General features: G+C 41.7%; 1 protein-coding gene across 4 annotated transcripts in view; it reads left to right on the top strand.

The window, feature by feature from the left end:
• ST7 (suppression of tumorigenicity 7) overlaps positions 1-26,065 on the top strand; it is a 154,897-nt gene that overhangs the window by 42,212 nt on the left and 86,620 nt on the right. The window contains exon 1 of one of the 4 annotated variants that reach the window (XM_061640063.1): positions 2,552-2,913. The exons of the other annotated variants lie outside the window; for them this stretch is intronic. Within the exon in view, the coding sequence (XP_061496047.1) occupies positions 2,892-2,913 (22 nt within the window). The 5' untranslated portion in view covers positions 2,552-2,891. Of the gene's footprint in view, positions 1-2,551; positions 2,914-26,065 lie in introns of those variants that run through there. 4 annotated transcript variants of the gene reach the window in all.

A 26,065-nucleotide genomic window follows, 5' to 3' on the forward strand; every position in this document is an offset into this window, starting at 1 on the left:
CAAACATAAGGGAGCATTAGGCAATACGCTGTGAGTCTTTACATATTATTACATTGTAATGCATATTATTTACATGTAAACATTACATTGTATCTGGACAAAGGTGCCTTTTTGTTAGTATTTTCTCATGTAGTCCTCACTAGCTATTAGGCCTATGACTATTTAAATCATATCTATGTAACTGGAATGAAAATCCTTGTACTTTCCACCACCACCGCTACTCCCGAGCTTCTTATTTATATCTGCCACACCAACTTTTACTTCTTATGAATGGTTAAAGGCTGCAAAAATATTCATCACAATAAATTTCAAAATCGCAGTGCTCTGCTTCAAAATGATGGCATTGATATGCCCATTCAAGAATCTTGGTAGTGAGAGAGACCTCCATTTCCATCACAGAATCTCTCGTCTGCTAGATTAAGACAAAGAAAAGTTTTCCATGATTCAGTATGTAACATGTGATATTAATGTGTCCAAACCCCATTCAATTTATTAGTTTTTATATAGGCAAACACTCCTATCTGAGTAAAGGCATTTTTGTATGGTATGAGTGAACAGACTGTCAATGTTCTTCATAGCAGTTCAAGCATGGCAGATCAATTTAAAGTATAGAGCACTAGAATTAAAATAATTTACATTTACAATGGATAGGGCATAGTAGAAACTTGGTGTTCCCCCTCTTGATTCCCATATACATGTTAAGGGAGAGGAGGGAGCGAAGGAAGGGAAGGGTGATAACAGGAAAGGCATCAAAGATAAAGAGTTTTCAGGTTCTGGGGGGCGGAGTCAGAATGCCTGCAATATGGTGGCATAAGAAGATTGTTCCCTCGACTTTCTGACTATTTTGCCTGTACACTGAGAGAAAATCCTTAGACCTAGACTTTCTTCCTGCCACCCCGGTGGGGAATGATGCCAGGGACCCAACCCAGTAAAAATTCTGATTTGACTCACTACTTCAGGGACACCAGAAAAACGTGAGGCCTGACTTGGAGAGTTTGGCGGGAACAAAGACCAATGTGGTGCCTCCTCCCAGTGAACCAAACACTCCAGCCCCAGCAGATCCTATGGCAGGGATGCCAGTGGTGATGAAGGAAGAAATCTCTAAACAATTTTAACTGTGTAAGGCAGACTTGATGGCCAGCTGGACCACCATATTAGAGGAAAAGGTGGGGGAATTTAAAATGTGCCTTAACTCCATGAACAAACAAACAAAAGTTAAGGAAGAAAAATTCAGCGTGCAAGAGATTTCAGGTTCCCCATGGGCAGCTGGGCAGGTATAGGATATGGAAGGAAAGAGCTGTGGTCTGTTTGAGAAGGGAGATGTAGAAGCTTTGGCTGGGAAGTGGAAACGGTAGCAGTGGGTAAACTTATAGGTGTCCTCCAATGTGGTGCCCTCTAGATGTTGTGGACTACAATCGTCCCCAGCCAGCATGGTCAGTAGTCAGAGATGATGGTTCACAACATCTGGAGGGCACTACATGGGCTAACCTTGTTGTGCCATTAACAAGTTTTGACCATCTTTAGTTTTTCTATGGCAGGGATGGCCAACTTTATTTTTCAGATACTGCTGCAAGGGGCTTAACTTTTATAGAGCACATGCATTGGGACACTTGTCAAGGTGTTACACACACAGCACAAAACAGAAAGGATGAAAAGCAGCTATTTAAAAAGCCCGAATTAACAATGACAGAAAAGATAGCTGCACAGTATATAAGTTTCCAAAGCATTTCATTTTTTTTTCTTTATCAAGATTGTTACTTTCAAAAGGAAAGTTGTCAGCAGTTCTGAAACTGAAAGAAATTACCTTGATAAAGAGAAATTCTCAAAATGCCTTGGAAACTTGTGCAGTTTCCTTTTTTTTGTGTTTGTCTTGTTATATACAAAGTCCCAAAAAGAAATCCAAGTTTGGAATATCTTTATTCTCCTTATGAGTAAAGCCACACTTTGAATAAAAATATTGTAGGGCCATCAGACAAAACTTTCTTGGGTTGAGGCCACATTCAAGTGGGCTGCCAGTTGACAATCCCTAGTCAGTGTTGTGCACGCACACCTATGAATTCTCTCTGTTGCTCTAGATTTGTGTTAATTTATTAGAAGGGGTTTGGAGTAAACAATTGGCCCTGGAGTGTTGTTGATACTTTCCTTCTCTTTGTTAAAAAGCCATCTGCTCCAGGACACGCATTGAACATATGATAGCATATTAGGACTAGATTTTTATTATTATTAATGTGTCTAATGTCTGTGAAGGAAGGACTTGCTGCAGCTGAGCACATGTATTTGAAATTCATCAAAAGACAATGTTGTCCTTCATCCTCTAGCCTGTAGGTTTCTTCTATTTTAATCAGCAGGGAGGGGAAATAAGTGTGGTTCTTTGTCTTCTGCATTTTGTGACAAAAGAATTCCCATTTGAATTGCGGTGCTCTATTCAGGCTCTCTCTGAGCCTGTGGTTAACAGCAGTCAGTCTTTGCAGTGTCCTGACGTCATCCAGTGTATGCATAAGCTATGCTATTGTCTTACTGAGAGCAGGGGCTGTGGATTGCAGTATCTGGTATCTGCTACCTATTTCTGCCTCACTGCATCAGCAGAAGAGACACTGGCCTTCCCTTGTCTACTGGATTTTAAAATAAACACTCCTGATTGTTGTTGTTTTTGTTGTTTGCTTCTGGGAAGAAGACCTATTTTGCTTTAAGGGCTGCAAGAAAAGGCAATCTGCAGAGTGGAGCTTGGGGAAAGGAGAGCAGAATCTGGAGGCTGGCTAGCTGTGGGGACTGCGTTGTCTGGCTTCATGACCCCTGCTGTGTAGAAGCCTCATCCCTTCTCTGACACACTCTCTTTATCTCTCTTTTCCCATTTAACCTCTCTTTTGAGATTCGAGCATCTGGAGCCAGCCATGTTTGGCACTGAGTCTTCATGTAAGTAAACGTGTAATCTCACTTGCATTTCTGTTTTGGGGCAGGACTTGCTGTATGGCTTTGTTCCATGCCCAGTAACTGCATCTGCTGTGCTGCAGGATTCTGAACAAAAAATAAATCTGTGGTTCTAGCCTGCTTGTTAAGGATGCTGGGGAGGTTTCAGTCATCTCTCCTGTGCGTCTTTGACACTGGCAGCAAGAGAGTGTAAGACTGTCAGAGATTCCGAATCCAGGCCGCTTGAAGATGCAAAAGAAAATGTGGTTTTGTTGAATGATTGCATTGCTGAGACAGAGTCAACTGCATGTTCGCATACACACAAACACATAATCTTGTTATTACAGATGCAGTAATTAAAGAGTTATCCATGTGATAATGAGGGTGTTTGAAAGATTGGCAGGGTGCTGCAGGATTATGTGCTGGGGAGCTCAACATACTCGATTTAACAATGAAGTGCCAGCTTGCTGCTTTAAAATAATGAACACACCTCAATTTTTTTTGAAGTATCTGAAGTTTAGTTTGCTGGAGTGATTTGATGCAGCATTTGGTATACAATGAAAGCAAGGAATCTTCAATTATAATGTCCATGATTTGTTGCATATAGAAACGGTTGTTAAAAGAAGGCAGTGCAGATGCATGTCTCTGAAAACCAGGTGGATTTGTTTTCATTTAAACAATCATTGAGGACCTACAAAAGCAAGAGAAGATTGTGAATGGGACCTCAGTCCTGACAAGACTAGTGATGATATTATGTGTGCAGTGGTGCCATTGGGAATCAATATTGCCCAGTGCACTTATGAACTAAAATGAAAATGAAAATAGAAAATAAAATGTGTTATTTTATAAGATATGATATCACCTGCACTAAAATAATTCTATGTTGTGATCGAAGTGTTTGTAACATGGGAAACAATTTATTTGCCATAGTGATTAATTTGGATTTCTCATAACAGAGGTCACAGTTCATTTAGAATGGTAATATTCTAGGACAACTCTAACCCTTAAAAAACTTGATGTTTCCAAGGGTTAATTGGCTATTTTGATTTAGCTTCCCACTCTTCCTAACACAATGCCTGTTCAAGGTCAAGAGAGAATAAAATGCATCATCATCTGTATATTGTTTTGGTTTTTTTCCCTTTCCCAAGAAATGTTGCATCACTGGCCTCATCTCTTAACTTTGAATTTTGGCTTTTCTATGTATTTAGTAGCTGATCCTGAAATGTAGAATGCAGAACACTTTTTAGTCTAGTGAAATGGCACTTGCCAATTACCTGGAGAATATAACTGGTGAAGAGTCGGTATAAAAAAATTAAAAAGAAAAGGAAATCAGTACTGTTACTTCAACACTTTTACCAAGGATACATGATATGATAGTTAATGGTAAAAAGCCATCTATAGCCTTAAAAATAAAGGACTTCCTTATTGTCTGCTGGACAGTACTTTTTCGTAGAGTCGCCAATGTGCTAACTGGCTGCCCTTTTGACAGCAGCTGGGTAAGCTTTTGTTTCCATGACACCCTGATTAATGCATTTTCTGTTTGTAAGAGTGTGTGGTATGATCAGAATGAACCAAGCAACTGCTTATTTTATAAAATGTATTTTATTTTATTTTTATTGGCAACAACAAACCCCAAATTGTTAAAAGTTGAGAATTTTCAGAAAACAAGATATATTGCCTTAGTCAGGGATTTGTGCAGCCCCGCCCCAATCTAAGGCAGGTTAACTGCTCTTGCAAGCTTGATGACTAGTGGTGCTATAGCCAATCAGAGGAAGTGTTACAAGGGCTTTTCATTTTCCTTATTACAAAAGGCATTATCTGTCCTTTGTGTTAGGGTGGCTTCAGATATACACTTACCATGCTAGAAGTGTGAGAGGTCTGCAGTAGGCAAGGCACTCCACACCTTGCAAACAAGCATGTCACTAGAATGCTCATTTCTGATAACAAGTTTTAAGGTAACACACCATAGAACCACCTCAGTAGTTCCTTTTAAAGGTGTTCTAGACATGAGCAACTCAAATGCATGGCAAGTCTGAAACTCTGGGTTTCTGGCCTGTTTTAAAAAAGTACATCTGAAGCCACCCCAAATCTTTTCTCCCATGTGCTTCTGCCTTTGGCACTTAAGCCCAATATTATTCAGAGACATTGCAATGGACTTTGGAGAGGCACATTATTATTTAATGTATCTGGTATTTGGTTGGCTGCTCTGAGAACAGGATGCTGAACTAGATGGACCTTTGGCCTGATTCAGAAAGGCTCTTCTTATGTGCTTATGGTTGTTTGGCAAGACTCTGTGCCCCCGTTCTGAACTTCTATCTTTTGTGCTCCCTGGCCTACAGTCCCATACAGGTATGTATGAGGAGATTCTCGTGCATAGCTGCATGTAGGCTGCTGTTGTATGTATTGATCTGTGGACTGGAGTACTAGTTCAGCATTGGTGTTAGAAAAGGAATAGAACAGGATATCTGACTTTTCTAAAACCATACATGGAGAACTGTACTCAGTCCTTTTCTGCACTTCCTTCTTTGCAAATCTGATGTAGAATTTGAGTTGGTGAAGACATCTTCGTTGAGGCATACACCTAAGTCTTGGCTGATATGAGGTAGGGTGGGGTGGGGTGAGAAAGGAAGTTTCTACCTGCCTCAGGGCCATCTCCCTTCCAGAAACTTCACAATGCCTTGGGATGTTCTGGGAGAGCCATTGTGCTCTAAAGTACCTTCATCAGTGCTCCAAAACGTTTCCATAATGTACACAATGGAAGTTGCTTTATCGTTAACGGTATTAATAGTTAAAAATAACATTAAAAAATCTTGCAGAACTTCATTTAGAATAGATAGCACACACTGCTCCACTTTCTAAAACCTGCAAAAGGTGGAAGCACGCTTGTGTAACTATAAAATGTTTCTGTTCTTCTGGAAAAATAACCATATCATCATGATGTTTACATTACAGGTTAATAAAAAGTGCAATGTTTGGTTTAATGTATGTGGGCCTCTCCCAAAAGAGGATTGCCTGGTATCTATACTGATCTTTTTGTAGGTGTCTTCTCCCGGCCTTTTCAGCTCCAGGTGAAGAACTTTTATTTTCTCAGGCTTTCCAGTATTACTGTCTTTTAGTGCTCTTTAGATCCCTTGATATTCTCCATTGCTGGCCTTAGTCTGCTTTTATTCTGTGGCTAGTTTTATTCTGCTTTAGATTTTTCTGTTTATTTTTATATCTTACTGTTTTCATTTTTACTTCTAAACTGCCCAGAGAACTTTTGCTTTTGGGTGGTATATAAATACTGCAAATAAATAAACAGCTTTCAGGGATGGCTCAGCTAACTACAGATACACATTAAGCAGTCACATAAGGTGGCACGCTTCAAGCATGGGAATCCAGGTTCATGTTACTGCTTTTGGGTTGGCTGTGGAAAAAGATGCAGCAATCCAGAATTGCCTGTAGCGTTGCACTGGTGGGGTAGGATGGAGGAGGTTGTGAGGTTGTGGAGGACACACTCATTTCTGCCTGGTAACATGAAAAGAGGCTTCTTTGAAATTTGTACTTAAAATGTTTCCTTAAATCAGTGTAATAGTACCCTCAAACAGGATTACTTTATTTTTAGAAGTTGAATTAAGAGTGCAATCCTGTGCTTGCCTACTCAGCAGTAAGTCCCTCTGACTCCAGTGGGCCTTCTTTTTGGTAACTTATGTATAGGACTGCAGCCTGAATTGCCCAGATCAAGTGATTTGTCACGTTAACAGCAACCACAGATGTTCTCGGGAGGGGGAAGTTCAAGAGATGCTCCTATCAGCCAATAAAAGAAAAGGAAACCCTCAAGATCAGTCTTCAAATTGCTTATAAAGAGAAGAAAGTGACAGATAATATTGTTGTTATTAGCTTATCTAGTCTCTTCAAGTTACTATATAATGCATCATTCTCAAGGTATAGAGAAGAACAGAAAAGCAAACTTTCCAGTGGAGAGCCCCATGATGATTTCGTCTCATATTGACAGAAATAAGAGATCTGAGCTTTGCTTATTCCACAGCTTATGGGCTTGTCCACACCAGAGTTTCCTGTGTGTTTGCAGCTGTTTACCTGGTACCAGAATAATCTGATAAGTTGGGGTGATGGAGATGGGATCCAAACTGCTCCACTCAGGGTCGCAGACTATTTGTTTCTGGGGTTTGGGGTTGGTGGATCAGTCATCTCTTTCTGTTACTCCCCTTTCCATGCCCACTACTTACGCAGTCCTTTCACCTTTTCCAGCTGTGCTCGTAACTAATTCAGACTCCTTCAGTGTAGCCATATATTTATATTCATCCCTCAGATTTGCATAAAACCAGAAAACTGCACAAGCAGACCACATTAAAAATTACTTCACCAGATATTGCACAGCTGGTATGAACAGGAAAGACTGAAGTTGCTTCTAATATGCAAATTCAAATACATGCAGGTGTAGACTACTTGGGTCTAATTCGAATGGGAGAAAAGTGGATTTACAGCTAAATAATGTTCAAATGTGAACAAGCCCATGGTCTTTTTTCCCACCTTGATTCTGTTTTTTAAAAAATACAGATATATGATAATAGTTAAAAATACTTCACATACATTATCTTGTTGCAATTTGTTATGACAATCCTTTAACGTAGGTCGTCATTATTATCCCCATATTGCAGATTGGTGGACTGAAATATATTTGCTTGACTAAGGCTATGTAATTAATTCATGACGGAGGTGAGAATTGAACTGGTAATCTCCTAATTCATTCTCCACTATCTCTTGTATGACATTTCTACCTCTGTAGCTATAGAAGCCATAGAAAAGAATCTGCATTTCTTGACTATCACTATCCCAGTACTAGTATTCACTTCAATATAAAAGGAACATCAGCAGGACACTTAGGGTCCATAATGTTTGGCTGACCTGAGTACCCAGCCATTAGTGAGCCAGTGTCGTGTAGTGGGTGGAGTGATGGATTAAAACCAGTGAGACCCAGGTTCAAATCCCCACTTGGCCATGAAACTTCAGGTCATCTTGGGCCAGTCACATACTCTCAGCCAGACCTACTTCACAGGGCTGTTGTGAGGATAAAATGGAGGGGGAGCCGCAGATACGCTGCCTTGAGCTTCTTAGAGAAAAGATAGGCTATGAAAGTAATATTTTTATTTATTTATTCATTATTTGATTTTTATCCCACCCTTCCTCCCAGCAGTAGCCCAGGGTGGCAAACAAAAGCACTAAAAACACTTTAAAATGTCATAAAACAGACTTTAAAATACATTAAAACAAAACATCTTTAAAAACATTTTTAAAAGCTTTGAAGACATCTTGAAAATGTTAAACATATTGGTTTTTTTAAAAAGGTTTAAAAATATATTAAAAAGCAATTCCAACATAGAAGCAGACTGGGATACGGTCTCAGCTTAAAAGGCTTGTTGAAAGAGGAAGGTCTTCAATAGGCGCCGAAAAGATAACAGAGATGGTGCCTGCCTAATATTTAAGGGTAGGGAGTTCCACAGAGTAGCAGAGTAGGTGCCGCCACACTAAAGGTCCGTTTCCTATGTTGTGCAGAACGGACCTCCTGATAAGATGGTATCTGCAGGAGGCCCTCACCTGCAGAACGCAGTGATCAACTGGGTATATAATAGAATAAGTAAATAATTTGTGGTCGCCATAATCTCACCCCTGAATCCTCTGGCATGTGTAGAGATCTTGGGGGCATGTGCAGAGATCTTGGCCAGAGTCTGTCTCTTGCTTCACACCAGATGGGTGAACCACTTCCAAGTGGCTCCTAACCCACACAAGATAAGAAGTTGATTCCTTTACTTTCTTGTGTTCTCCTGGACAGTCGCATTAGCAAGAATCTTCCTCTGTGTTTCCAGATGCCCCCAAAGGATGGCAAGATATGAGCAAACAACCACATCCTTCTCCTGAGTCCTCTGGAAGGGCAAGGTCATTCACTCACTTTGCACTGAGCCCTCTGAAAGGGAGCCACTTGGAAGCAGCTAGGAAGTTGTTTGTTTATTGCTGCTCCCAAGTCTGCCCCAGCCCAGCAAAGAGGAGATGAGGAAACAACTCTGCCCTTTCAGAGGATTCGAAGGAGGGGAAGAGATAAGAATTTTTTCCTGGACTGGGAGACCAGAGCAGTGAGGCTCTCCAGCCTGGCACAAGGTCAGAGGCTGACCTTCTTCCCGTGAGTCTTCTGCAGAAGCCAGAAAATTCAGAGTGGGGACAGGATATGCCTTTCCAACTAAGTCTGCTATTAAGCAAGAGAACGGTTCTCCTCCTCTGAGTTTTCAGTGATGTGGGAAGCTTGGAGGAGGGGGGATGTTTCTTATCTCACACTTAACCACAATCTGGGTTGCTAGGAAGAGAGTACTCTTTGCCAATGGGAATCACATTTGTGGAGCTCTGCATGACTAACTGTGTGGGTGTTATGAAAACATAGAAGAACTGAAACTTGATCCCAGAGACAGGAAACCATTCTTAATGGGCATTTGTACTTGTATATTGTTAATTGCACATATTACCAGGTCTATACACAAATCTGGAAGTGAGAAATGCGAAGCAAATAAATAAAGGGAGCTAAAAGATACTAAAGCATACCAGTTATTTCTCAATTTTTTCAAAACTGCCAAGGCCTTGTGGTGGCAGGGGAAGTGGCCCATGTTACACATTTGTACCAGGGCAGAGAAATAATGCTTGGCCACTGGCTGCCTGTTTATACGTTGCCATGATTTTCTATCTAGGTCTTGACCTTATTCAGACATGGTTAGCTTTAGCAATGTCACTGCATCATTTGCTTACCTGGCCAATTTGTAAGCACATTGCAACTCCTATGGAGAACAGGAACATAATTCACATGATCTCAACAATTGAAAACCAATTGAAATAACATTGGGTGAAATCTTACAACAACTGAAGGCTCAACTTGGGAATGTACATCTAGCAATTAGTGGTACTAAAAAGGGATCTGTGGGTCATACTTGATGACAAGTTGAATTATCAACATAGTGAAGTTGCCGTGAAGGCAAACATCTTATTGGGTTGCATTAGTAAAGAATTTACAAGCAACACATGCCAAGAACTTCTACTTGACGTTAGTCAGGCTTTAGCTGAAGTGGAATGTGTTTTGTTCCCATCACCATGTTTCAAGAAAGAACAGGATTTGATAACATTTTAAAATACACGAAGAGTTGTGTTACGGGATAGGCTGTTCTCCTTATCCTCCATGGACATGATCTGTTTAAATGGGCTAAAATGGCGCCGAGTAAGATTTGGGTTGGACATAAGAAGATCTTCTGAACTGTGAATGTGGATGTGCACCGCAACAGGTTGTAGGTTGAGTTTTAGGGTCAACATACCTCTTTGCATATTGATGAACAACTGTGTGTGTGAAACTTAAAAGGTCAGTTGAACAAGACATGAAGGCTCCACTAAAGTGCTCTGACAACTACTGATTTATGTGTGGTAAATCAAAAACAATGACTATAACCTTCCACCTAACCAATTATCTAGTTTGATGCCACCATCATCTAGACTAGGGTTGCCCATCAGTTGTTACATTATCAAGAAATGAAATTAGAACATGCTCATCCTGAAAAGACAGATGTGACTTAATAGCAGCCTGCCAGGATGATGAAGGAAAGTGGCAAGGAATTATTGGGATAAGGATACTTTGTTTCATCATTAATATGGCTTTGATAGGGGGCTACAATGTGAGATTGCCTGGGCCCTTTGAAAAAACAAGCATACATTACAAAAGAGTTGGGAAAGAGAAAAGGGTCATTTGTGAGCAGGTTTCCTTCTGTCTTTGGAAGATCTTTGGGCACAATCTGATAGGGAATTCTCCTGCACAGTTCCCAGTGAAATGAACGAGTGCTGTACAAGAGCTCAGGAATCTCTGTATCTGAAAGATGGGGTGAGTGCTTATTAGAAAAATTGTAACCTTTCAATAGGAAAGTTTGCCAAAGTGATGCTGACATTTATACAATGTGCCCTGGCAATCCAACACTATTGTTTGGCCTTGGGAACATGGAATACATTCTCTTCAGGGGATGCCTATTAAGAGAATAGGGAGACAAAACAATGATACATCCACAGCTGAGGTTTGTTTGTCTTTTTCATTTTAATGCAACCATTGATTTTACTTAGCATCCATGTTGCGTAGCTCTCCTCTGCCTGTACCATAGCATACATTTTTCCATTTTCCACAGGCCTTACAATCTTCAAATGTCCTATTTACTTAACTGAAAGCCCCAATTACAAATTCTAGTATTTCCTCTTCTTCCCAGATGGTCCCCTTGTTGCAAATTGGGAACAATCCCCTATTGGCAATCTGTTCAGGAAAAGACTGGCATGAACCCAACACCATAGACTCTTGCACAATGTGATCTGCATTGTGCATTGCTTCCAACTAAATTAGTATCTGAATTTAAAAGAGTGGAACTGCCGAATCAAGAGCAAAAAATAAAATAAAATAAGAACAATTGCTGGGTGATGTTTTGTTATAGTCTGGCTGGCACTTAATACTGATAGCCATTCAGCTGGGGTAGTAGCAGCGAGTTTGAAAACCAGCTGTGCTTTTCCATGTGCTGTTGTGCTATTCTCATTGTGAAAATGAGGTATTTCCATGTAATTTGCATCTCCCCCCCTTAAACAAACCCAGCAAACAAATGAGCCCAGCTAATGCATTTAGGCCCATCACTCCCATTCAGCTATATGTAGAGTAGGATTGCTTTCACACTTTGTTGGTGTGATTAAAAATAAAAATGGGTTCTTGCAGTTTAAGGAGAGAGGAAACTAGTTTTTCACTCTACAGCTGAATTTTTTGGGCTGTCTTACGGAATATTACTTGATTCTGATTTTTTCAACTGCAACTACAGATAATCTATTCCTGTTTTCTGATTGTTTCAATTCTGTGATGATGTTGGAATATAATATTATTATTATTACCTCTTTATTTCAAAGCCTGTAAAAGTTTAAATAAATTTTATTTTTATTTTAAAAGGATGGCCTGAATTAGGTGTTCTTGGATATGGCTGGCAGCAATTCATATTGGCTGAACACAGATGTAACGTTTACAAAACAGTGGGGTCTGTTTGGAAATGGCTTTGCCCAATACAGGGCAGGGCAAGCTCTGAAAAAAATCTGTTCTGTATCTTTTCAGAGAGATTACTTTGGTGGAAAGTTGGCTGAACACAACACTGATTAATTGATGTGATGTCACACACAGCGCTAATCTTTTCTTTTAAAAAATGGTGGATTAAAAAAATTGTGACAGATGAACATCTAAGTGGGTAAATATACATGTAACACTTTTAAGAACATAGGAAACGGTTTTCCTCTGCATGAGACCATTGGTCCATGTAGCTCCGTACTGTCTACAATAAGTGGTAGGGGCTGTCCAGGGAATCAGGCAGGGGATAGTCCTAACCCTACCTGGAGATGCCAGGGACAAGCTCAGACCTTCTGCATGCAAAGCAGGTGCTATACTACTAAGCTGCAGCCCTTCCTGAAAAAGAAATGTGGGCAACCTGCCTGAATCTTAGGGTGGAGAGATAAGACCGACCATAGACCCAGGATTTGATTCTGGCATATTTATTTATTTACTCCATTTCTGTAATACCTCATAACTTAAATTCTCTGATATGTCCACCTCACGTAGAGTGACTAGCCAGGAGAAAGCCAGAGCCATACTACAGATGAAGAACTGAGGGCACCTTTTCCTAAATATTATCTCTGCCACAAGTTCCTTCTTTTGTTTTATTTCTGAAAATTTGTCTGGTGCTACATAAACCTAGCTGAGAGGTCTGTTAGAGAAGGTTGGACAGGCAGCTGTCACCAGTGCTGTGTGATATCCTGCCTTACAACAGGAGGTTTTCCTAGATAGTTAACAGAGTCCTTTGAAGCTTTATGTTCTCTTAGATGGGAAACAGTCCATAAGAAAGTTAGGCTGGAATCCTAACTCCACTTACCTGGGAGTAAGCCCTACTGAATTCAGTAGGACTTCCTTCTTAGTAGACATGGTTAGGCTTGTGCTGTTAAGTTCTAAATTGTACAACTTAAGTTTACAAATTAGTATTGGTTGCAGAATTCAACTTCCCAAGAATTTCAGCTTTGTTAGGAAGACACACACACACACACCCCTTGGAGGGACAGCATGGTATAATGGTTATAGTGTTGGGCTATGACCTGGGAGGCCAGGGTTTGAATCCCCATTCAGCCATGAAGCTCACAGGGTGACCATGGGCCAGTGACTGTCTCTCAGTCTAACCTACCTCACATGGCTGTTGTGACAATAAGATGAAGAGGGGAGAACCATGTATACCACTTTGAGCTCCTTGGAGGAAAGGTGGGATATAAATGTAATAAATAATAAACTCCTTAAAGTTGTGAAGTGTGTCAGTAATTCCTGGTGATGTCCCAAACAAAATGTTCAGGGTCTTATGGCACAACTTCAGTGCCTTGAAGAACTCTTTTTGTCCTGTCCTTTCTTTAATGGAAGTAGTAGTATCGGGAAATAATGCAGCACTGATTGTCATGAATGGATGCTGCCCTTTCTCCATTTATGCTTAAGTCATTTTCTGGGACCCTAAGCAAAAAAGAGCAAAGTTTTTTAAAAAGTCTTGTTTGACTTATTTGCTTGGAAGCCAGCAGCTATTTACAAACCATATTTATGCAGGCATAGTGGAATCCAGCCTTTCTTGGTGCAGAGTTTGGACTATGTATCACTGAAATTTTGTTTTATTTTGTCAGTACAGAGAATACACAACCCTGTCTAGATATGAACCTGTAGAAAAAGAGAAGCAATATTCTATCTCAGCTAGTTTGAGAAGAAACAAACCGCAATGTGATGTTTAAACGGTACCTAACATCAGGCAGAGTGAAGAATTATAACAGGAATATCTCCTGGCCATGCTTGTGCTGTTTTATTTCTAACACAACCAATTGGCAAATGTGGTAGGGATGTAATTGCGTTCAAGATCATTGGAAAGAGGTAGCTACTATTATAAGAAATAACATTATTCATGATCCCACTTAAACTAATTAGTTAGATACCTTTTTGGATTTAAAGGTGGTATCATCCCAGGAAAATACCGTGAGATTCCTCTTTCAAAAAAGCCAGTTTTGAGGCTGTGATTTATGGCTCCAATGGACAGCACTACTGTTATCTTTTGCTGTGTTCTGTCTTGCAGCTCTGAAAAGATCCTTAGATTTTACTAAGCTCGTATGCTTTTGATGGAGATGGTTCCAGGTTCAGGACTTCAGGCAATAGGTGATGAGAAAAGGCCATTTGCCTCAAATGCTGGAGAACCACTACAAGCAGACAATATTGGACTAGATGGGCAAATAGTATGACCTAGTATAAAGCATCTTTCTATGTTCTATGTACTATATTAGCATGATTTCTGAAACGCAATACTACCCTTGTCAAACAGCTGAGCTAAGTGAAAGCATATAGCCACTGAATAAAATTAACATGAGTTAATTTTATAGCTTCCTTGAAAGCTGCTAATGATGCACAGAATATCTGTCATGCTTTCAGCTGATCATTTTTTATTTAGTAACATTGGGAGTTGATGTTTGCAGAGAAGTGGCTGCAAGGTATGATTCTAGCGATTGGTGCTCTGTAGCTTGTATGCCAAGCTAAGATAACGTTGTTTCTACTAAAACTTTGCTTAGGGCTTCATGTTTGTATTGGAAACAGTGTGTGGGAAGCTTTGTTAGATGAGTGACTTAACATCTGTTTCTGACTAAAGGTACATAATCTCAATGTAACATGACATATTGTGTTAGAAACTGTAGAGTATCCCCACCCTACCACCCAATCATTGTGGTAATAGTCACTGACAGGCAGACCATGACAACTTCTTTCCACACTCAGGTTGGAAGTTGGGAAGACAGGTTCTTTTTCCTCCCACCCACAAGCAAATGGGAAGGAAACTAACTATACCAGGTCTGTTAAAGGATTACATGATAAGGTGGATTCTGGATACAGGAAAAACATAGCCATGGAGGTGTGGAAGAAATTATGGAGAAAGGATCATACATTTTCTCTGAATACAGATGTGAGAGAAAATTGTTTTAAGGTTGATTATTGATAATAATGGTAGAATAAATAAATAACACTACACCAGGTCTGATGTAGTTCTTGGCCTTTTTGTTAGTTTGTTGGTGTGCTGGGGGGGGATAGGGGGACTTTGGGACCCTGTGAACCCAAGGCTCCCCTCAGCACACCTCTGTCCCCCTTACCACTGGCAGAACATCTGTGACGGTGGAGTTTTCCACAAGGGTACCAAGTGTTCATCTGGGGGTATATGTACTGTCCAGCTGGCATACATCATGTCTTTCAGCATAAAAGGTTCCATGACTGCTCATGATAGGCGAGGGGGAAAAAACTTTAAAACATTAAAAAAATACAACAACAGTAAAGCCAGAAACGACAGTAGCAAAGGGAATAAAAGCACACATATCATAAAAGAAAACAAAAAGCAGCTATTGGAACCCAAAGAACCAAGGTAGCAACAAATGCATTTTCTGTTAAAGGCTCAAGAAAATAAAGATAGTTTTTATCTGGCACCTAAAAGTTAGCAAGCTGTCGCGTTAGGATCCCAATAAAGAGTGTTCTACAACTGGGTGTCATCACTAAAAAGGCAATCTCTCCTGTTAACACCTGCCTACTTCTGAAGATGTGGACACTTGAAGAAGGGCATCTAATAAAGATCTTAAAGGACAGATTTGTGAGGAAACAGGTGTTGCTTTGTTTAAAAGATCCTGATCAATCAGATTATTCTAGAAATCAGATTATTCCCTCCCCATGCCACTGCAGATCTCCCCCCCCTTTCTTAAACAACATCGTAAGCAAGCACACATCATGACCTTTCCTAAAAATCAGACACATTTGTACTGTACTGAGGATCTCAGGAAGCTAGAAATAATTCTAGAAAGTTATTTTTGTTGTTACTTGTTGAATTTACACATGATATATCTCACCTAAAGTTAATATTTGACTTTTCGAGTTGGCGATTTGCTTTACAAAACCTATTTCCCTCCTTGTTTGCATAGTTTCAAATTGCAGCAAGCCTGTATGATGCTTTAGCAAATATCACTTTCATGCTCACTACCAGGGCTGTGGAGTCGGAGTCGGGAGCAATTTTGGGTGGAGTCGGAGTCGGTAGAAATGTTCCGACTGTGTCTCCGATTCCGACTCCGACTCCGACTCCGACTCCTTCATAAATGGCAAATGTATATTAACTAGTAATAACAAATTTATTGTAGTAAAATGGTAGCACAAGGCATTTCATCACCACCACGTGAATCCAGAGCTTGGAAAAGTTACTTTTTTAAACTACAACTCCCATCAGCCCCAGGGATTGGGGTCGTGGGAGTTGTAGTTCAAAAAAGTAACTTTTCCAAGCTCTGGATTCACGTGGTGGTGATGAAATGCCTTGTGCTACCATTTTACTACAGTAAATTTGTTATTACTAGTTAATATACATTTGCCATTTATGAAGGAGTCGGAGCCGGACAGTAGAAAAATAGAGGAGTCTGAGTCAAAGGTCTGGCGTACCGACTCCACAGCCCTGCTCACTACTCCCTGTTGGTGAGGCATGGGGGGAGAGAACAGATTTTGTTTAGTAAGATAAACACTCCTATAAATATGCTGGGAAAATCAGCATTTGCTCTTGAACTTGCAGTAGAGTTGGTAATGTCATTACAGTTTCAGAGGCTGAAGTGACTTGGTGGAGAATCACTAATCTCTAACAAGAGCAGATGCTCTCTTTTCATAAGGGGGGCGTAGAAAGTGAATCAAACTCCTTGATTGGAGTTTATGCTTCATAGAGATATACAGTGACCTGCAAATAAACCATTGATAATCAGCAGGTGAACATATCTGGGGAAAACAACAATACTCTGAAATTCTTTATTCATGTAGATAGGGATTAACTCAGGGATTAACTATGTTATTCATGTTTTGTTTGTGTTTTTTTAGCTTGCTTAAAGTGGCTACTTGCATATTTTTTTAAAAGCAGTGGAAGGTCCAGATCCCGAAAGTGATCTGGATAAAAATAGCTTTCTTGCTGACAATTACCCTGGTTGCTGTTTGTCCCCAAAGGTGCTGTATGCAGCAAAGAGTGCCTTTGGAGGCAAATAGCAGTCATAGGGAGCAGGTTTTGGTAGAAAATTGGTTCACAGCCCATCTGGAAGAATTTCTGACTTTCGATCCATTTTGTAATGTGGGGCGGGGGGGCACCCAAGGCACCTTACCACTCTATAATTCCCAGAGGCCATAGGACAGAATAGATCTCCCCCTCTGCCAGCGGAGAATGAGAGCCACCCTCAGAGGTTCCCTCATGATGGCCGCAGAAACATCCACAGTCAACCCCCTTCTGCTTTCGGTGTTCTGATAGCACATGGGAGAAAGAAAGGGAATGCCAAGGTAGTACCAGGCAGATCAAAGGAGGCCTTGGTTCCACAGGATCCAAAGATTCCTTGTTCCCCTGGCACTCCTTCAAAACAGGAAGAAACTACACCAGCCCTGGAGCTGACATAGTGAATTTCCGTCCCATAGGACGCAATGGTAGGGAAATTGCAGGGGTGAGAACAGTGGAATTATCAGATAGAAGCCCTCCACAAATGTCTACCCTGGCCCAGTGGTTTCTCCACCATGGATGCTCCCCTTCCTACAATAGTAAGATTGCTCTGTCCATAAGATACATAATGCATTTTTTATATATAAAGAAGATTGAGTCAACAACAGATGCATTCAGGCCTCCTGTATACAGACTAAACCATTTCTTTTTGCATTTTTCTATGAAACTGAAAGTACTGGGAAGGGAAAGGTTAGCAGTGGTTTAAAATAGACTCATGCTGAAATAAGTTAAGAACATAAGAAGAGCCTGCTGGATCAGGCCAGTGGCCCATCTAGTCCAGCATCCTGTTCTCACAGTGGCCAACCAGGTGCCTGGGGGAAGCCCACAAGCAGGACCCGAGTGCAAGAACACTCTCCCCTCCTGAGGCTTCCGGCAACTGGTTTTCAGAAGCATGCTGCCTCTGACTAGGGTGGCAGAGCACAGCCATCATGGCTAGTAGCCATTGATAGCCCTGTCCTCCATGAATTTGTCTAATCTTCTTTTAAAGCCGTCCAAGCTGGTGGCCATTACTGCATCTTGTGGGAGCAAATTCCATAGTTTAACTATGCGCTGAGTAAAGAAGTACTTCCTTTTGTCTGTCCTGAATCTTCCAACATTCAGCTTCTTTGAATGTCCACGAGTTCTAGTATTCTGAGAGAGGGAGAAGAACTTTTCTCTATCCACTTTCTCAATGCCATGCATAATTTTATACACTTCTATCACGTCTCCTCTGACCCGCTTTTTCTCTAAACTAAAAAGCCCCAAATGCTGCAATTTTTCCTCGTAAGGGAGTCGCTCCATCCCCTTGATCATTCTGGTTGCCCTCTTCTGAACCTTTTCCAACTCTATAATATCCTTTTTGAGATGAGGCGACCAGAACTGTACACAGTATTCCAAATGCGGCCGCACCATAGATTTATACAACGGCATTATGATATCGGCTGTTTTATTTTCAATACCTTTCCTAATTATCGCTAGCATGGAATTTGCCTTTTTCACAGCTGCTGCACACTGGGTCGACATTTTCATCGTGCTGTCCACTACAACCCCGAGGTCTCTCTCCTGGTCGGTCACCGCCAGTTCAGACCCCATGAGCGTATATGTGAAATTCAGATTTTTTGCTCCAATATGCATAATTTTACACTTGTTTATATTGAATTGCATTTGCCATTTTTCTGCCCATTCACTCAGTTTGGAGAGGTCTTTTTGGAGCTCTTCACAATCCCTTTTTGTTTTAACAACCCTGAACAATTTAGTGTCATCAGCAAACTTGGCCACTTCACTGCTCACTCCTAATTCTAGGTCATTAATGAACAAGTTGAAAAGTACAGGTCCCAATACCGATCCTTGAGGGACTCCACTTTCTACAGCCCTCCATTGGGAGAACTGTCCGTTTATTCCTACTCTCTGCTTTCTGCTTCTTAACCAATTTCTTATCCACAAGAGGACCTCTCCTCTTATTCCATGACTGCTAAGCTTCCTCAGAAGCCTTTGGTGAGGTACCTTGTCAAACGCTTTTTGAAAGTCTAAGTACACTATGTCCACTGGATCACCTCTATCTATATGCTTGTTGACACTCTCAAAGAATTCTAATAGGTTACTGAGACAGGACTTTCCCTTGCAGAAGCCATGCTGGCTCTGCTTCAGCAAGGCTTGTTCTTCTATGTGCTTAGTTAATCTAGCTTTAATCATACTTTCTACCAGTTTTCCAGGGACAGAAGTTAAGCTAACTGGCCTGTAATTTCCGGGATCCCCTCTGGATCCCTTTTTGAAGATTGGCGTTACATTTGCCACTTTCCAGTCCTCAGGCACGGAGGAGGACCCGAGGGACAAGTTACATATTTTAGTTAGCAGATCAGCAATTTCACCTTTGAGTACTTTGAGAACTCTCGGGTGGATGCCATCCGGGCCCGGTGATTTGTCAGTTTTTATATTGTCCATTAAGCTTAGAACTTCCTCTCTCGTTACCACTATTTGTCTCAGTTCCTCAGAATCCCTTCCTGCAAATGTTAGTTCAGGTTCAGGGATCTGCCCTATATCTTCCACTGTGAAGACAGATGCAAAGAATTCATTTAGCTTCTCTGCAATCTCCTTATCGTTCTTTAGTACACCTTTGACTCCCTTATCATCCAAGGGTCCAATTGTCTCCCTAGATGGTCTCCTGCTTTGAATGTATTTATAGAATTTTTTGTTATTGGTTTTTATGTTCTTAGCAATGTGCTCCTCAAATTCTTTTTTAGCATCCCTTATTGTCTTCTTGCATTTCTTTTGCCAGAGTTTGTGTTCTTTTTTATTTTCTTCATTTGGACAAGACTTCCATTTTTTGAAGGAAGACTTTTTGCCTCTAAGAGCTTCCTTGACTTTGCTCGTTAACCATGCTGGCATCTTCTTGGCCCTGGCAGTACCTTTTCTGATCTGCGGTATGCACTCCAGTTGAGCTTCTAATATAGTGTTTTTAAACAACTTCCAAGCATTTTCGAGTGATGTGACCCTCTGGACTTTGTTTTTCAGCTTTCTTTTTACCAATCCCCTCATTTTTGTGAAGTTTCCTCTTTTGAAGTCAAATGTGACCGTGTTGGATTTTCTTGGCAATTGGCCAGTTACATGTATGTTTAATTTAATAGCACTGTGGTCACTGCTCCCAATCGGTTCAACAACACTTACATCTTGCACCAGGTCCCGGTCCCCACTGAGGATTAAGTCCAGGGTTGCTGTCCCTCTGGTCGGTTCCATGACCAACTGGTCTAGGGAATAGTCATTTAGAATATCTAGAAACTTTGCTTCTTTGTCATGACTGGAACAAATATGCAGCCAGTCTATGTCCGGGTAGTTGAAGTCACCCATTACTACCACATTTCCTAGTTTGGATGCTTCCTCAATTTCATATCTCATCTCAAGGTCTCCCTGAGCATTTTGATCAGGGGGACGATAGATCGTTCCCAGTATTAAGTCCCTCCTGGGGCATGGTATCACCACCCACAACGATTCTGTGGAGGAGTCTGCCTCTTTTGGGGTTTCGAGCTTGCTGGATTCAATGCCTTCTTTCACGTATAGAGCGACTCCGCCACCAATACGTCCTTCCCTGTCCTTCCGATATAGTTTATATCCAGGGATAACCGTATCCCACTGGTTTTCTCCATTCCACCAGGTCTCCGTTATGCTCACTATATCAATGCTCTCCTCTAAGACCAAGCACTCCAGTTCTCCCATCTTGGTTCGCAGGCTCCTAGCATTAGCGTACAGGCACTTGTAAGCAGTGTCTCTCTTCAAGTGTCTTTGGCACTTGTCGTTAGGCCTGTGGTAATTTTGGTCTTCTGAATTTATATCCTGTGTCCCTGCTCTCACAATGCCTACTTCTAGGCCTACCCCTTTTAAAATTTCATCATTTCTTTGGTTTTTATCCCAGGGGGGAGGTTTATTCCGAACCGGACCTTTCTCAGCTCCTGTCGGATTTCCCCCCTCAGTCAGTTTAAAAGCTGCTCTGCCACCTTTTTAATTTTAAGTGCCAGCAGTCTGGTTCCATTCTGATTCAAGTGGAGCCCGTCCCTTTTGTACAGGCCCGGCTTGTCCCAAAATGTTCCCCAGTGCCTAACAAATCCAAACCCTTCCACCCGACACCATTGTCTCATCCACGCATTGAGACTGCGAAGCTGGGCCTGTCTGGCTGGTCCTGCGCGTGGAACCGGTAGCATTTCAGAGAAAGCCACCTTGGAGGTCCTGGCTTTCAGCATCCTACCTAGCAACCTAAATTTTGCTTCCAGGACCTCACGGCTGCATTTCCCCATGTCGTTGGTGCCAACGTGCACCACGACCACTGACTCCTTCCCAGCACTGTCTACCAAACTATCTAAACGACGGGCGATATCCGCAACCTTCGCACCAGGCAGGCAAAACACCTTGCGGTCTACACGCCCATCACACACCCCACTGTCTATGTTCCTAATGATTGAATCACCCACTACAAGGATCCCTCCACCCCCTGGAGATATATCCTCAGCACGAGAGGATAGCTGCTCATCCCCCAAGGAATGGGTCCCTTCTAAGGGATCGTTTCCCTCTTCCTCAGCTGGATGCTCTCCTTCCCCGAGACCATCGTTGTCCATGATAGCAGGAGAGCTATCATCGTTGGAGTGGGACACAGCTATAACGTTCCTGAAGGCCTCCTCCACACACCTCTCTGTCTCTCTCAGCTTTTCCAGGTCCGCCACCTTGGCCTCAAGGAAATGAAGTTGTTCCTGGAGAGCCAGGAGCTCATTGCACCGAGAGCATACCCACGACTTCTGTCCAACAGGCAGATAGTCGTACATGCTGCAGGCAGTGCAAAACACTGGAAAGCCCCCACACCCCTGCTGGCTTCTTACCTGCATAGTTTTGTTTAAGGTTTATTACGTCAATGGGTTGGAGACTGTGGTTTAGTTGAGGTCAGGGAACAGACGGGCAGAGTGGGGGGCCCTGGCCTCCTCTCCCTGCTGCCGAACTCGCTCTGCTGCTTAACTCGCCTTGACGCTTCGTCAGCTGGGGTTCCCTCTAGCTCGTGGAGCAGGCTCCCTCGCTAGGGTGCTCTGACTTTATATGTGTGGCTGGTTCCTCCCAGCTACTGCTGCCAGCCAATGATGTGTTACTTGAGGCTGATGGCTATCAGCTGGGGCTTAACTCTTTAGTATTCTCTCAGGCTTCCTTCCTGAGCGAGGGGCGGGGCTGTTTAAGCTTTTGGCTGCTTTTAATCTCAGCAAGGGGCTGGCTGCGCCTTCCAGGCAAGTCTTTTGTGTTTGTTGTTTTCCCACCTAGAACAGCCTGACCTTTCTTTAACCTAGGGAAACAGAGCTTGTGGTTGTGTTTCAGGAAGGCTGAAGCTGCCCTTTTTAGCAAGGACTGAGCTGACTCTCTCCCTGTATGTATCGGTGGAGTTTCCTTTTACCCCTTCTCTCCGGCTGGAATTTAGCCTTGTTTACAGTGTCCCCTGAAGCTTTCCTGCTAGGGTGGTGTTGAAAACTAGCTTTCTATACGCTTCCTTCTCCTAGGATCTGTCTCCTAAGATATAGGTTCTTTCAGGATTTGGCTCCTAGCTCAGGGTGACCTTGGGCTGCCCTTGTTAGTTATTTCTCTGAGCTGTTTTACTTCAATTTAAATAATGGAATAAATGGGAGCTACTTACCCTCTTTTCGCTCTGCTGCTTAACTCGCCTTGACACTTTGTCAGCTGGGGCCTTGACGCTTCGTCAGCTGGGGCTCCCTCTAGCTCATGGAGCAGGCTCCCTCGCTAGGGTGCTCTGACTTTTCATCAAGTTGATTGTCATCATCCAAGCAAGGAGAGACTTGGTTGGCAGGCATTAGTAAATTCCATCTCCCGTATGTTACTATTTTTGACTTGTGATCCCCATATGAGCGGTCTGTGTGCTTTTCAGTCCCAGCAAGCAAACAATGCATAATGTTTCCCATCAATATTTCATTCTGCACAGTTTATCTTAAGAGAAAATCACAGAAGAACCTAGAGATACCCAAGAGCTGCCAGATTCAGAAAACTTGGTGTTTCTCTGGACAGAGATAGTATTAGAAAAATAGTGACTGAAGAAGCCCTTAACTAAAAGGAATAACTTAAAAAAACTCTCAAGGGATGCTTTGTATTTCTTACAATGGATGCCTGCACATGCCACAGAGTGAACTATTTTGCCATCAATGTCCGATTTGTTTGTGACAAGAATGAAATAGTTACCAAGACACTGGCAGTAAAAGACACAGAAGCTCATCACACCAGCGAGTTTCTCCAGGTCTTAGTGGAAAAGGTTCTGCAAGATTATGGACTTGAAAAAGAGCAAGTTCTTTGTATTGTAACTGACAATGCTTCAAACATGCTCAGTACAATAAAACTAATGAATGCAGAATGAAGGTGACCAACAGCTAGAAGAACACTTCAGAGATATAGGAATGTTTGAAATTGAAGAGCACGCTCCTGCAACTGAGGAACTGAGGAACAAACTGAAGTTGCTACAGAACAACAACATAATTTGTTATTACTAGTTTATATACATTTGCCATTTATGAAGGAGTCAGAGTCAGAGTTGGACAGTAGAAAAATAGAGGAGTTGGAGTCGGAGTCAAAAGTTTGGTGTGCCGACTCCACAGCCCTGCTGCCTTCTTACTTACATCCAGTCCTGAGGAGTGGCAATACCTATCAGTCTGCATCAGTGTTGGAATTTTTTAACCTTTTTTTAAAAAAAGATGTTTTGAAAGCTTTTTTAAAAAAGTTTTTAAAGATGTTTTAATGTATTTTATAGTCTGTTTTTATGATGTTTTAAAGTGTTTTTTAGTGCTTTTGCTTGCCGCCCTGGGCTCCTGCTGGGAGGACAGGCAGGAGAGCCAGTGTGGTGTAGTGGTTAAGGTGCTGGACTACGACCAGGGAGACCAGGGTTCGAATCCCCACACAGCCATGAAGCTCACTGGGTGACCTTGGGCCAGTCACTGCCTCTCAGAGGGAGGCAATGGTGAACCCCCTCTGAATACCACTTACCGTGAAAACCCTATTCATAGGGTCGCCGTAAATCAGAATCAACTTGAAGGCAGTCAATCTCTCTCTCTCTCTCGCTCCCCCCCCTTAATCCCAGTGTTATCCTTGTAGAACTCAACATGGAGGATGATGGGAACAAAGCTAGAATTAGCTCTGGCTCCATTCACTGTTTGGGTTCCCTGCCTTCTGTGCCACCAGTTCCAGTGGGCACCAGCCACTTCTGCTCTGAAGTGAACCACAGGTGGTCAGCAGAGTTGCCAGAAAGTGGATGGGGAGATGGATTAGACAGTGGTCCCTCCACTGATCCCACTCTCCTTTCCACTCAGCAGCAATCGGATAGACCAGCGTCTCCTTTAAAATATAATATTTAAACTGGAAAACTTTTCTACCTGTGTATTGCTATTGCTTGGGAAATCTACAACAGAAATTATACTATATAACATGTAGCAATTGTGTTAAAGGTCGTTTACAAAACAGAAGTGTTTCAGATACAGTTGCATAGGCTCATTTTTTATATTGATCCAAGTTTGCTGATATTGCCATGCTTAAAGAGTCTAAGGTTATCAATGGTGATAGCAATATATGTGATACATGATTCCCTTGCAGTCTTGTAAAAATGGCAGAATTGGGCACTATCAGGAAATAAAGAGTAGGTATTCCTGCAATATTCATCCAGTGCAGCTGGCAGCTTTTCATTCTGACATGCTGGCAGAATGCTTTTGTTTTTTTAACAGAAATTGTTCTTATTTTGTTTTTAAAATTTGACATAAGATTATAAATTGTCATTTTTACAATGTAGTTTGCAGCACTTCCTTGACTTGTAGCCAGGGCTGTGGAGTCGGAGTTGGAGTCGGAGTCGGAAGCAATTTTGGGTGGAGAGAGTCGGTAGAAATGTACCGACTCTGACTCTGGCTTCAAAATAAATTTTGATTGACAAATTTTTTAAAATATAAATTCAAAATGTCAAAGAAGCTTCCCATGAAGTCAGCTGTAGTTGAGCATTTCACCATAACTCAAGATGGAAAACATTTTGTGTGTCAGTGTATGACACAGGACCCAGATGAAGACAAATGCTGTGATGCCAAGATCAGCGCATATTCAGGCAGCAATAAAAATGCTTCTATGAGAGCTTCCAATTTAAAAAGACATTTACAGCCCTTTCCAGGGCTATGGAGTTGGAAGCAATTTTGGGTGGAGTTGGAGTCGGACAGTAGAAAAATAGTCAGTCGGAGTCGATGGTTTGGTGTACCGACTCCACAGCCCTGCTTGTAACTCCTAGGTTAATTGACTGTTAATTTAATTGATGTGGGTTGGCACTGAGATTTTTGGAACTCAAGACTAGAAAGGCAATGCTCTGCCTGTCATATTTAATTATTCTTTCTTAATCTACTTATTCACTTTGATCATTACACTGTACATTTTTAAAAACAGTGTTTGTTACTTAATTCCCATGTTGCTCTTAATGATCTGCCTTCTTGAACTTTTCCGTGATTGAGGCTGTAATCTTTACATACTTACTTGGGAGTAATTCCCACTGAAATCAATGGGGCTTATTTCTGAGTGGCCTTGCATAGGATTGTGCTGTAAATGGTTCATTTTGTAGCAAATTCCCTTCAAATGCTCATGATTCATTTCAGTGCTCTCTCTCCTTTCTTACTTTGTGTCATTTAAATCAGAGGTGAGGAACTTTTGGCCCTCCAGATGTTTCTGGATTACAACTCCCATTATTCCTGACTTCTAGCCATGCTGACTGGGGCTAATGGGAGTTGCATCCAAGAGTATGCAACTCCTTACTGGAGGGCCACACTCCTGATTTAAAGCAAGGACTGTACAACTGAGATCTAATAGATAATGTTTTGAATAACCACTTAAAGTTAGTGAGATTTGCCTGTAGACAATATGGGGATTTCTTTCTCTTGTATAGATTTGAAATTAAATGAAGGCCTGACCTTGATTAGTCTCTTGGAACTGTTCTTAAAAGTGCCAGTTACTTGCAGTGTGGATTGGTTTGGATTCTTTTTTAGACTGTCAAGAGA

This window comes from Rhineura floridana, chromosome 8 (assembly GCF_030035675.1).
Source record: "Rhineura floridana isolate rRhiFlo1 chromosome 8, rRhiFlo1.hap2, whole genome shotgun sequence".
NCBI classification, from domain to species: Eukaryota; Metazoa; Chordata; class Lepidosauria; order Squamata; family Rhineuridae; genus Rhineura; species Rhineura floridana.